Source organism: Littorina saxatilis, linkage group LG9 (genome assembly GCF_037325665.1).
Source record: "Littorina saxatilis isolate snail1 linkage group LG9, US_GU_Lsax_2.0, whole genome shotgun sequence".
Lineage (NCBI taxonomy): Eukaryota > Metazoa > Mollusca > Gastropoda > Littorinimorpha > Littorinidae > Littorina > Littorina saxatilis.
Window position 1 is genome coordinate 17100199 of NC_090253.1, and position 13443 is coordinate 17113641.

Genomic DNA, 13443 nt, shown 5'->3' on the forward strand with positions numbered 1-13443 from the left:
AATTCATAACTCCTTTATTTCTTCTGTGTGCAGATGCTCGGTATGTCAGCGTTGCCTGAGCAACTGGTATTTTGAGAAAGAAGGCCAACTATACTGCCGGCCTGATTACTGGAGCAAGTTCGGCAGTGCTTGCAATGGCTGCTCCCAACTCATTACAGGCCCACTTATGGTAAGCAGAATAGGCTTAAAGTGGTATAATGAAAGTAAAGTTATCTTTGAGGAGAAAGAGGTCTGTATGTTGTGAATGCTTATTGCAGGACAATGTATGGTAAGCAGGATGGGTCAAAAGTGATATAATTAAAGACACTTAAGTTTTGATGAGAGAGAGGCTTGCAATGGATGGCCCCAGCTTATTACACAACCATTTATGGTAAGCCGAATGTCCCTAAAGTGATGTAATGAAAGTAAAGGGATTTTTGAAGAGGATGTCATTTGTTAAAACAGGATAGATTACTAAGATTACTGTACAAGATAAAAAAAAAAAAAAAGTTTAAATTTATGGTGTCTGTTTGTAGAAGTTTCGTTTAACCAAAATTTTTTAATTGTAATATGAGTTAAAAGAATCATGCTATAATGATTGAAAAACTGCTGGTTTTGATGGATACATTTGAAATATATGCCTTTTCCTTTGTCCGAGAGACAAAGATGAAGATTGATTTGACAAATTGATGTAAAGATTGAATAGTTGATTGAATGATTTTGTTGTTGTGGTGGCAGGTTGCAGGGGAGCATCGGTATCACCCAGAGTGTTTTCAGTGTCAGAAATGTCAGACCTACATTGGGGACGGCGACACCTACGCTCTGGTGGAACGATCCAAACTCTTCTGGTGAGTCTGTCTTGCCCTACATCATATCTCTTTTTTTTTTATATAAGTTTAGGAAGCAGCAGAGTAGTTTTGACAAAGAGAAAAAGACGTGTTAAAGGGTACTTACCAGAGAGCAGTGGGAACAAGCGGTGTAACCCGGGTACAGTGGAACACCCACTAATTAGACCGAAACAAAATCTGAGAAAATTGGGTCTTGGAAAGGAGTGAATCCTGAAATGAAAGTAAATTTACAGAGGTTATAAATCAGAAATGTGAAACGGAGGTTTTAAAGGGGGAAGTCTTAAAGGCACAGTGCAGCTCACAGCCTTCGTTTTGCCTTTTTGTTGCAGCTGAGTGCATTTACAGTTCAAAAATCCTCCTATGGTAGTAAAACAAACCCAAAACTACCCAACGACGACATCTGTGAAGCTCAACAGTTTCTTGTTCACGCGAGTGCATACATCCTAGTTATTACGTTGGTGTTTGGTCGGAGTTCGATTCAACTGAGTGATTCCGGCCTCCATTTCGTTTTACACAAACTCATGATGACGTCGGACATAGTTTGCTTTAGTGACGTGTCTTTTTGTGCATGATGTGGTGATCTACCTGATCTAAATTTAGATCCAAAAATAGGCCAAGACCAGCCGGGTCCGAGTACGAAATTAATTCGTAAAAAAATCGCAGTTCTTGACTCTCTGGGGTGCAAGTCAATGAAACTTGGTAGTTCTTCTAACGGATAGCTGCCTGAGGTATGACTAAAAGCCCCAGGGGCTCCGTGCACCTGGATTTGACAAGTTAAGTACCTTTAAATAGTGGGTCTGAAGGAGGGGGGGGGGGGGGGGTTCCCTGGACAGAGAAACAAGTTACACATTGGTTTGGGCTCATTGGAGAGAAGGGATATGGGTTTTCCATCCTCATTGGAGAGAAGGGATATGGGTTTTCCATCCTCATTGGAGAGAAGGGATATGGGTTTTCCATCCTCATTGGAGAGAAGGGATATGGGTTTTCCATCCTCATTGGAGAGAAGGGATATGGGTTTTCTATCATTGGAAAGAAGGGATATGGGTTTTCCATCCTCATTGGAGAGAAGGGATATGGGTTTTCCATCCTCATTGGAGAGAAGGGATGTGGGTTTCCCATCCTGTTGAGGCAAATGATGTGGATGTGGGTTGTACTGGGACTTGACTTGGGGGGAAAAGTAGTGGCAGTAGCTGCCAGCTCAGTTTTGGGAATAGGGTGATGGAATGAATTTGTGGAGATGCTACATTGTATTTGGTCCTGCTTAGGTTGGCATTGACTGAATTGAGATTGAGTTTGGGCAGTACATGTAGCAGGTGATTTTTTTCAGTTAATCTTTAGCTATCCCCGATCCTTGATAAGCTTGTTGCGTTCTTGTTTTCTGGGGTGTTTTCAGTGTTTTTTGTTTGATGTTAGAGGTTTTCAACCAGACTTTTTAAGGTCAAATGTTTTGTTTGTGTTGTGCTGTTGTTGTTAGCATTCAAATTTCCGAATCTGTACTACAGTACTAAAAGTAAACTGATCTCTCTCCATTCTCACAGTGGTACCTGCTACAAAGCGGTGACGCGGCCGTTGCTAACGGCAACCCCCCATCGTCGCAAGCCGCACTGCATCCAGCTGGTGGAGATCCCGCCCACCCCCGACCGCAATCAGCGCGGCGCCGTCCATGTGGCCACCGACCAGTCGCCCGTCTCCCATCGCTACAGTCTCACCACCCTCGACAGGCTGGGACAGCCGCTCATCACTATTACTGAGTGAGTGTGTGTGTGTGTGTGTGTGTGTGTGTGTGTGTGTGTGTGTGACCAGTCCCCCGTCTCCCATCGCTACAGTCTCACCACCCTCCACAGGCTGGGACAGCCGCTCATCACTATTACTGAGTGAGTGTGTGCGTGCGTGTGTGTGTGTGTGACCAGTCCCCCATCTCCCATCGCTACAGTCTCACCACCCTCGACAGGCTGGGACAGCCGCTCATCACTATTACTGAGTGAATGATAGTGTGTGTGTGTGTGTGTAAATCGTTGGTTTTTGGTATGGGATTTTAGACAAGTCAGTTTATGTTGTTGTTTATTTGTTACAGGTTGGATCTGAGTCCTGAGCTGGAGTCTCTGAAGATTGGTGATCGTATCCTGGAGGTGAATGGATCCACCATCAAGGACAAGACTCTGGAAGAGGTGAGACAGAATAGCGCACATACACGTGTATGCACATGCTGGCACTTACGCAGGTACACAGATGTGCTGGAAGACTCGTGAGCTGGTACAGGGGTACCTGCCATGAAAGGACACCCTTGGGACCAATTAAAAGTGTCCCTACGACTGGTATATTTTTGTAAAGATAATAGACAAAAGGATTCTTTTTTTTTTATTTTTTTATTTTTTTTATTTTTTTATTTTACAACACGTTATACATTACATCACAGTTCACATCGCCACTTACATACATACAACATGCATAAAAAAGAATGATCTAGAAAAGAGAGAGAAGTAAAGAGAGAGAGGGGGAAAGTTAAAGAGGCACTGTTTAGGACTGTTTGACAACAACAAAAGGATTCTAGAAGGTGTCCTTTCATGGGAGATGTCCACTCATCATAGGGACCTCACATCACAGGTAGCACTGTACATGCCAAAACACAGAAGCATGCCTGTATAGATGTATGGAGGGGCCCGGTAGCTCAGTTGGTAGAGCACTTGACTTGTGATCGGAAGGTAGCAGGTTCGAATCCAGGCCGGGACGGACATTGGTCAACTTTATGTGCAGACCCAGAGACGGAAGCCATGTCCCACCCCCGTGTCATCACAATGGCACGTAAAAGACCTTGGTCATTCTGCCATAAGTACAGGTGGCTGAATACACCTAAACACGCAGACACCTGGGTAGTGCGACTCTGTTGCTGCTAGCTTTCCACTGGGAGGAAGCAACCCGAATTTCCCAGCGATGGGACAATAAAGTAATAAATATGAATATGAAACACCTACCTGAGATGACTGATTGATGAGGTCAAGTATCAATGCTGTACATATTTTGAAGCAGGGAAACCCTTGTGACCAATTGATGGCAGGTAATGGGAAGAATACTTTTCAGGACTCAAGAGTTCAGGGACATCATTCTGGGTGTGCTGTTCTTTCTTTTATGCGGGTTAGCAAGGTTTTCATTTGATCATGACAAGAAATATTTGGGTCACCTTTGGAAGAACAGGCATTGTGCAGGCATGGGCATTGTCCGCCAAAAGGCAAATTTCCGCCGATTTTTTGTTTTGTTCCGCCGAAAAAGCAAAAGTGTCCGCCGAAAAAATAAATGGGGGAGGCAAAAATGGTTCTAAAAACTGAATTTAATGGCAAACTTGGAGCTCAGATGACACCAAATTGCACCATTTCGGTTCTTTGGAGAAAAACAATTCCGGGGGAGGGGGGGGGGGGCATGCCCCCGAACCCCCCCCCCCAAACCCCCCTAGCAGGGCTAGACGCTTCGCGTCGTCGACTTTGCTATTACTTACACATTTTCAGCCTTTTTTACTTTTTTCAATTCCCATGCCTGATTGTGATTTGGACAAGTGCATTGATTTTGGAAAGAAAATGTCAGGCGTGCGTCACTCCAAGGGTGCTAAACTTTTAACATTTATTGAAGAATTTATTTTTCGTACTTTAGAAATTAAGATTGTTTTGAAAGTTAGTGATGTTTTATTTGGTATGAATTTTGTAATGGTGAAAAAGGCAACTATGTATAAATTGAACCACATTATCTTTATTGGAAAGATGTGCGTTGGTATATATAAAAAAAACAAAATTTGTTTTTACCGTTGGAAAGTATTTTTGATAGGCAGTTACAGATAAGAAGCATTTTTGTGTGAGTGTTCGAGGAACAAAAAAAAACCCACGTTTATAAACTTAGCTTGTTGTCCTCTATAAGCTGTAGTTAATGCATTGTATGCGATTTTGCTATTTGTAGTTGTTTATTTGAATAAAACTGTTTGAAAAAACAAAACAAAACAAAAACAACAACAACAAAACATTTATTTCTGTTGCCAGGTTGACGCTCTGGTCAACTCCCGAGATTCCATTCAGCTGACCATTGAGCGGGATTTGTCTCCCCTGCGCGTCAACACGGAGGCTGATGGTCGGAATACCCCCACCACCGTTACCACGCCAACCGTCTCCTCCTCCTCCTCCACCACCACCCCCTCCACACCCACCACCCCTTCCTCCATCAGCGAGAACAGTCCGAGTTCTGAGGGTGACAAGACAGTCATCATCAACGACACTCCGGTCAAGCTGAGACCCAAAGCTTCTCTCAGGGCCAGGGGGTGAGTATTTCAGGCTATTTTGATTTGTTTGTGTGTGTGTGTTCGTGTGTGTGTGTGCATGCATGTGTGTGTGTGGGGGGGGTGTGTGTAGGTGTGTTACTGTGTACATGTGTGTGCGTGCGTTCATACGTGGGTGCATGCGTACATACATGTGTGCACAGGTGTGTATGTTTCTGTTTATGTGTTCATTTTCAGCATGCTTTAGAAGAGTGGTAAATATTTTGTTTGCTTGTACCCCGAAAGACAGAAAAAGAGAGCATGACTGTGTTCAGGGTGGGTGCATAGTTTTGAGACCTATAGGTTGGGTGCAGAAATTGCATGGGTGGGATTCTTCCGGTATATGCCGGAACTCCGGATTCGTAATGTCTGTGGTGACGTTTTTTTTGGTTGTTAATTAAACAAATCCTTCAGCGTCTGGGGGCCCCCAGACCCCCCCCCCCTTTAAAATTCTTCGGGATCCATGAAATTTTTCAGTCCCACCCATGAAATTGTTAATTGCTTTTCTGTTTTGCTTCATATGAGCGATTGTCCTAAAATGGCTGATTGTGTGCCTCAGCTTGCTTGCATCTGTGTTTTTTTGGGGATGAGAAGGAGCAAAAGATATCACCACTTGCCAGCATTTTCTGCGGGCATATTGACACCAAATTTCAAAGCAAACATGCAGTGTGGACTTTCTGCGCAGGCACAGTCCCACCCGTCGACGCAGCAAGTCCCCCTCCCCGTGCCCCCCGTCGCGTCAGAAGAGCGTGGATCTTGGCCGCTCGGCCTCCTTCCACAACCAGTCTCAAGACCACCGCGTGTTCAGAGGTACCGATCTCATCCACGGCGAGGTCCTGGGACAGGGCTTTTTTGGCCAGGCTGTGAAGGTAAGACTGTTGGGGGGGGGGGGGGGGGGGGGGGGAAATAGTGGGGTGTGTGGGAGGGTGGGGGGTGATGGTTTGATTGTGTGGGTCGTGTGAATGAATGTGTTTAAAGTTTTTAGAATGTTCATGATTAAACAAAATGTAAAAAAGAAAGAAAACTCACAGCTGTGGGTGGATGTCAATGACATTGGAAATAAACAGTCCAAGCTGTCAAATGAGCACCTCGGGGACTGATCACAAGTGGTCGTTACAGACAGGTGGTCTCTGTGGAAAGGGGAATATATAAGATAAAAACTTCTAGCTCATCTTTTGGTGGGGAGGGGTCATACTGAGCAGGTGGTTGTTATCCTAACGTTATTACCAGGGTGCCACGGTATATGCTGATATATAGCTATTCTGATGGACACGTGGGGGAATTCGAGGGCTGTGATTGGATGGTCTCTTCCGATCATCAAACCATAATGCTACGGAAGTCGGCCATTTTTGCCAATATCCAAAAGCATGTTGGCAATAACAAAGACGCATGGTTCCGGTTTACCCATCTGCACCACACAATGTTTTAATCGACAACAGCATACACTGACAACTTGAAATTCTTCTCGGGAATGTTTTTCAGCTTTACAAATGTCGATAGCATACCCTTTTCTGCTAACTTCCCGATGAAACAGGACTAAGTCAATTATTTTCTGTCCCTAAACACCACAAAATGCCCAAAGTCGAAAGATGTAGTACAAACAGGGGAGTAAAACGGAACAGCCGTTTGTGTGTGCCTGTGTCAGTTGCCGACTGACACAAACTCGCATTCGGCTTTTCTTATCTCGTAACTCCATACTAAATACCCCACTTCCCCTCTGAAGTATTGATGTACAACCCATGGCACTAACATTCATGTAGTCGTTTATAACTGAGGTTGAAAAATTCGCTTCATGACGAGACAAGTATAAATGCCATTCACCCAAACTGAAAACTTCGCTGCCGTCTGCTCGCGATTAGCTGTTCTCTTCTCCTCCCCTTGTTGCATCATCAGTTTCTAGTTTTCCGTTTATGTTGTGTTTTGGTCTTCTTCATAAGTAGTCTTGTTCAAAATTCAAAAAACTCAAACTTCTTTTTGTTGTATTCGAATGAACTAATAAAAAGCTGTTTAACAGCTGTGTTGTCAAATCGAGTTTTTTTCCAAAGTCAGTGTGGCGCCTGCGCAAAACTGATGCGCATAAGAAACGGTGTCTGCTATCAAAACCTGAGATCAACGCATCGACGTAAAAACTGTCATTTTGTAAGTTTGGAACAACAAATCAAGGTCAGAACAGCTATATACTCGTCGGCATTATACTTGTCTCGTCTAAATATCGGACCCTATTGCTACTCTGAAAACACAATAGCTGTTAATAGTGACATGTCTTAAAATTAAATTTCTCTCTCATCTCTTTCTTGTACAGGCATGGGAATTGTCCGCCGGAAGGCAAATATCCGCTAAATGGTTTTTTTGTTTCGCCGAAAAAGCAAAAGTGTTTGCCGAAAAAATAAATGGGGGAGGCAAAAATTGTTCTAAAAACTGAATTTAATGGCAAACTTGGAGCTCAGATGACAACAAATTGCACCATTTCGGTTGTTTGGAGAGAAAAAATGTACGGGGCAGCATGCCCCCGGAACCCCCTAGTAAGGCTAGGCGCTTTGCGTCGTCGACTTTGCTATTGTTTAAATATGTTCAGCCTTTTTTTTAATTTTTTCAATTCCCATGCCTGCTTGTACAATTCTTCTTCGTTATCATCTTCGTTGCAATGTTCTTGAACTCTGGTCACTGCTAATGCTGTGTTGATTGTTGACGTTATAACCTTTGGTTTTTGTCGCAGGTGACCCACAAGGTGACAGGGGAAGTGATGGTCATCAAGGAGCTTTTCAAGTTTGACGAGGAGGCTCAGAAAAGCTTCCTGCATGAGGTGAGCGCATGCTTGAGAAGCAATCTCTGTTTGACGGTACTTGCGGAACAAATGGGTCTCTTTTTTCCGTTTATTACACCCCCGGTATAGGGGTGTGTATAGGTTTCACTCGATGTGTTTGTTTGTTTGTTTGTTTGTTTGTGTGTGTGTTTGTGTTCGCATATAGATCTCAAGAATGAACGGACCGATCGTCACCAAACTTGGTGAACAGGTTCTATACATTCCTGAGACGGTCCTTACAAAAATTGGGACCAGTCAAACACACGGTTAGGGAGTTATTGCTGGATTAAGATTCTACAAGGATTTATACAGAAACATATTCATGCCTCATGGTCAAAGGGAAATAACCTTCTCAGTTAGTGGCAGTGAGAATGGGTGCAGTAAGAATGGTTATTTCCCTTTGACCAACGGGGGTGTTTTTCCTATCGGAGGAATTTCTTGTTTTTTTCTCTTCTTTTCCCTTTTGTCTGTGTCTGCTCTCAAGACATCACTTAATAAAGTCAAACGCGCGTCATTGGTTAAAGTCTCTTTTTTGCATTTATTCTTTTCTCTTCTTTTCCCTTTTGTCTGTTTCTGTTCTCAAAAGATCACTTTAGAAAGTCAAACGCGCATCACTGGTTGAACATCTCGGTGAAGCTTTTGGGTGCATGTAACTCATTATGCTTGAAACCGGAATTCCAGAACAATATTTTAGCATTCCAACAGAGAGTTTCTAAAACACTCGTTGCATCTGAACCAAGAAAGTAGATCAATTATTCCATGATATCGATGCAGAGTTTTCTTGTCCCAAATTCTACCGTGTATTACACATCTGTCTTTATTACTGCGTTTGCATGAAAAGTATATTTGATCACCATGCAATTTGTTTGTCCAGGTATCGGTGCTACGAAAGTTGGATCATCCAAACGTGTTGAGGTTTCTGGGGGTGCTGTATCGAGACAAGAAACTTAATATGGTAACAGGTCAGTAACATTATTGCCTGGTCTTGGATAATGTATTTCTCCACTGTGATTCTTTAGCCTGCAGTGATTTGCAATGCAGTTTTCGTGTCAGGCTTGAGATGCTAATTGTGCATCAGTTATATATATGCAGCGAACACACACACACACACACACACCCCTCCTCTCCTTTTTTTGTTTGTTTGTTTGCTTAACGCCCAGCCGACCACGAAGGGCCATATCAGGGCGGTGCTGCTTTGACATTTAACGTGCGCCACACACAAGACAGAAGTCGCAGCACAGGCTTCATGTCTCACCCAGTCACATTATTCTGACACCGGACCAACCAGTCCTAGCACTAACCCCATAATGCCAGACGCCAGGCGGAGCAGCCACTAGATTGCCAATTTTAAAGTCTTAGGTATGACCCGGCCGGGGTTCGAACCCACGACCTCCCGATCACGGGGCGGACGCCTTACCACTAGGCCAACCGTGCCGGTCCCCTCCTCTCCTCTCCAAGTCTTCCCAAAATCTGCAAAAAATAAGGGCCTTGAAAGGGTGTTGGTGTTCGAATTGAGTTTGCTATCTCTTATTTATATATCTGTACAAGGCTAGTTTGCATGGACTGGTTTTAAAATGTGACTTAATCTTCATGGAAGGCTTGGACAGACTATATGACAGTCCATGATTGTGTGACTTTTAAACTGTAAAAAAAAATCTTTTTCAATGCTGTGATTGACTAGCTGGTATTGTTGGTGTGCAGAATACATTGATGGGGGTACGCTGTCTGAAATCCTGATGGATCATGACACTGCGGTGTCCTGGGTTCAGCGAGCCAAGTTCATCAAAGACATCTCTGCTGGCATGGTCAGTATCTTTTCATTACTCACAGGTGTTTTTTTCTTCGAGATGTTTTATTCAGAAGAATTGTTAAAATTTGTGCATGACATGCACTGAGATATCAAAGGCATGATTCATATGACAGAGTCGAAGCATACCGTGTTCAATTTTTAGTACTCATAGTTTGTTGAATTTATGTGCACATACACACATGCACGCACGCATACACGCTTGCATGCACTCACACACACACACACGCATGCACTCACACACACACACACACACACACACACACACACACACACACAAAAACACACTCACTGAGGTCTTGACTTGTGACTTTATTTTACAGTCCTACCTCCATTCCATGAACATCATCCACCGAGACCTGAATTCAAGAAACTGTTTCATCAGAAAGGTGATTGTTTGCTCTTTTTCTGCTGCATAATTCATGGAAACATTAAAAGAAACCAATGTTTCCGGGGGCCCGGTAGCTCAGTTGGTAGAGCACTGGACTTGTGATCGAAAGGTCGCTGGTTCGAATCCGGGCCGGGACGGACACGGGTCAACTTAATGTGCAGACCCAGAGACGGAAGCCATGTCCCACCCCCGTGTCATCACAATGGCACGTAAAAGACCTTGGTCATTCTGCCATAAGTGCAGGTGGCTGAATACACCTAAACACACAGACACCTGGGTAGCGCGACTCCGTTGCTGCTAGCTTTCCACTGGGAGGAAGCAACCCGAATTTCCCAGCGATGGGACAATAAAGTAATGAAAATGAAATGAAAATGAAATGAAATGAAAATGAAATCAGATGATTGTTTTCAGCAGTAAATTTAATTGGTATGGCCAGATACATTTTTCTTTCACTACTTTTGTCATCATTGAAAATGAGTTGGACTTAAAGCTCAGCCTATGATAATGGTGAAAAGTATTGCATTTCATTGCTTATTTATTATCTGCACAGTAAGTTCAACTTTTTGTATGTGTATTTTTAACTTAACTTTAATCGCGGGTTCATGTGACTGTGCAAATTGAAAAGCATTCTGACAGGAAGTGTGCGCGCCAGAACGAGAAGAAATTAAATGTTCTCAAGCGAGGTTGCCTAACCATCAACCCATGTTATTAATCATATTAATGACTCTGAAAACCTTTCTGGCAGAGTTTTATAAATAGAAGACACCCACTTGTAACATGTTGCTTTGATTTTTTTTTCAGTCGGACCAGGCAGTAGTGGTGGCAGACTTTGGCCTGGCAAAAATCTTACCCAGAAACCCTGAGGTGTTTCGCATGCAGACAGAGAAGAACGGTCGGTCCAGCAAGAAGCGGTTTCAGCGTAAGAAGCGCCACACGGTGGTGGGCAACCCATACTGGATGGCGCCCGAGATGTTGAATGGTAAAGTGTACGACGAGAAAGTGGACGTCTTCTCTTACGGAATTATCATTTGTGAGGTGAGAGCTCTCTTTTGTTTGTTTTAGCTTCTCTTTTGTTTGTTTTAGCTTCTCTTTTGTTTGTTTTAGCTTCTCTTTTCTTTGTTTTAGCTTCTCTTTTCTTTGTTTTAGCTTCTCTTTTCTTTGTTTTAGCTTCTCTTTTGTTTGTTTTAGCTTCTCTTTTGTTTGTTTTAGCTTCTCTTTTGTTTGTTTTAGCTTCTCTTTTCTTTGTTTTAGCTTCTCTTTTGTTTGTTTTAGCTTCTCTTTTGTTTGTTTTAGCTTCTCTTTTCTTTGTTTTAGCTTCTCTTTTGTTTGTTTTAGCTTCTCTTTTGTTTGTTTTAGCTTCTCTTTTCTTTGTTTTAGCTTCTCTTTTGTTTGTTTTAGCTTCTCTTTTTTTTGTTTTAGCTTCTCTTTTCTTTGTTTTAGCTTCTCTTTTCTTTGTTTTAGCTTCTCTTTTGTTTGTTTTAGCTTCTCTTTTTTTTGTTTTAGCTTCTCTTTTCTTTGTTTTAGCTTCTCTTTTCTTTGTTTTAGCTTCTCTTTTGTTTGTTTAGCTTCTCTTTTCTTTGTTTTAGCTTCTCTTTTCTTTGTTTTAGCTTCTCTTTTGTTTGTTTTAGCTTCTCTTTTCTTTGTTTTAGCTTCTCTTTTGTTTGTGTTAGCTTCTCTTTTGTTTGTTTTAGCTTCTCTTTTGTTTGTTTTAGCTTCTCTTTTGTTTGTTTTAGCTTCTCTTTGGTTTGTTTTAGCTTCTCTTTTGTTTGTTTTAGCTTCTCTTTTGTTTGTTTCAGCTTCTCTTTGTCTGTGTGTGTATATTTGTGTGTCTTTGTATATTATGTGTTTGCATATGTTTCTGCCTGTCTGGGTATGCTCATGTGCGGGGATGTATTAATGTGTGTGTACAAAATACAGGACTACAGCATATGAAAGAGAATTTTTCAGAACAGAAGTCTTTCCTGGTTAAAGAAAAGTCGACAGTGTGTGTAGCAATTGACATTGTCTATGTCTCAGCAAAAGTCTCAGGGCTTGGAAACATGAATACACGCATGCAGGAAAAACTAAAAAAAAAAAGGGGTAGGGCTTTACTGTATAGCAGCTTGCTTTCCCCAGTGGGAAAGCCACCCGAATTTTCATGAGGGTAACCCAACAGGACTATATGTAATCTTATCCTTATCCTTCTTCTTATCCTTCTTGTTTTTCGCTCCACAGGTGATAGCCCGAGTGTCGGCATTCATCATCACCTTCTTGTTTTTCGCTTTACAGGTGATAGCCCGAGTGTCGGCATTCATCATCACCTCCTTGTTCTTTCCCTCCACAGGTGATAGCCCGAGTGTCGGCATTCATCATCACCTTCTTGTTTTTCGCTCCACAGGTGATAGCCCGAATGTCGGCATTCATCATCACCTCCTTGTTCTTTCCCTCCACAGGTGATAGCCCGAGTGTCGGCATTCATCATCACCTCCTTGTTCTTTCCCTCCACAGGTGATAGCCCGAGTGTCGGCATTCATCATCACCTCCTTGTTCTTTCCCTCCACAGGTGATAGCCCGAGTGTCGGCATTCATCATCACAGTCCTTGTTCTTTCCCTCCACAGGTGATAGCCCGAGTGTCAGCAGACCCTGAAGACTTGCCGCGCTGCCTGGACTTTGGACTGAACGTGGACCTGTTCCACAAGAAGTTCTGCAAGGAGTGTCCCGACCCCCTCCTCATGCTGGCCGTTCACTGTTCGCAGCTGGAGCCCGATAAAAGGTTGGTTGCCGTGGTGAAGGATGTTTAGGTTACAGCGTCTCCATGCAGTGGAGTTATCTTCTTAAAAAAAGTCCATGGATAGAGAAATATATATGTGATGTGTCTTTCAGTTCTTCCAAGGATTTTGCTGTTCTGTAATACACATGAGTGTGTGCTATTACACACATGCCCTCACTGCTGCATGCATAAACGCATGCAAGCAAGCATATGCAATCACATGCGCATACACACACACACACACACACACACACACACACACACACACACACACACACACACACACACACACAAACAAACACACCAAACAAACACAACAAACACACCAAACAAACACACACACACACACACACACACACACACACACACACACACACACACACACACACACACACACACACACACACACACACACACACAAACAAACACACCAAACAAACACACCAAACAAACACAACAAACAAACAAACACACACACACACACACACACACACACACACACACACACACACACACACACACACATTGCATGCATCTCAAATATCACATACATGCTGACACTGCCATATCA

General features: G+C 43.0%; 1 protein-coding gene across 2 annotated transcripts in view; it reads left to right on the top strand.

The window, feature by feature from the left end:
* LOC138975484 (LIM domain kinase 1-like) overlaps positions 1-13443 on the top strand; it is a 61479-nt gene that overhangs the window by 40015 nt on the left and 8021 nt on the right. For both annotated transcript variants that reach the window (XM_070348182.1, XM_070348183.1), the window contains 12 exons: positions 34-169; positions 718-827; positions 2366-2578; positions 2902-2995; positions 4850-5124; positions 5807-5990; positions 7838-7924; positions 8799-8886; positions 9626-9729; positions 10055-10120; positions 10924-11157; positions 12721-12875. In XM_070348182.1, coding sequence (XP_070204283.1) covers positions 34-169; positions 718-827; positions 2366-2578; positions 2902-2995; positions 4850-5124; positions 5807-5990; positions 7838-7924; positions 8799-8886; positions 9626-9729; positions 10055-10120; positions 10924-11157; positions 12721-12875 — 1746 coding nt within the window. The remainder of the gene's footprint in view (positions 1-33; positions 170-717; positions 828-2365; positions 2579-2901; positions 2996-4849; positions 5125-5806; positions 5991-7837; positions 7925-8798; positions 8887-9625; positions 9730-10054; positions 10121-10923; positions 11158-12720; positions 12876-13443) is intronic.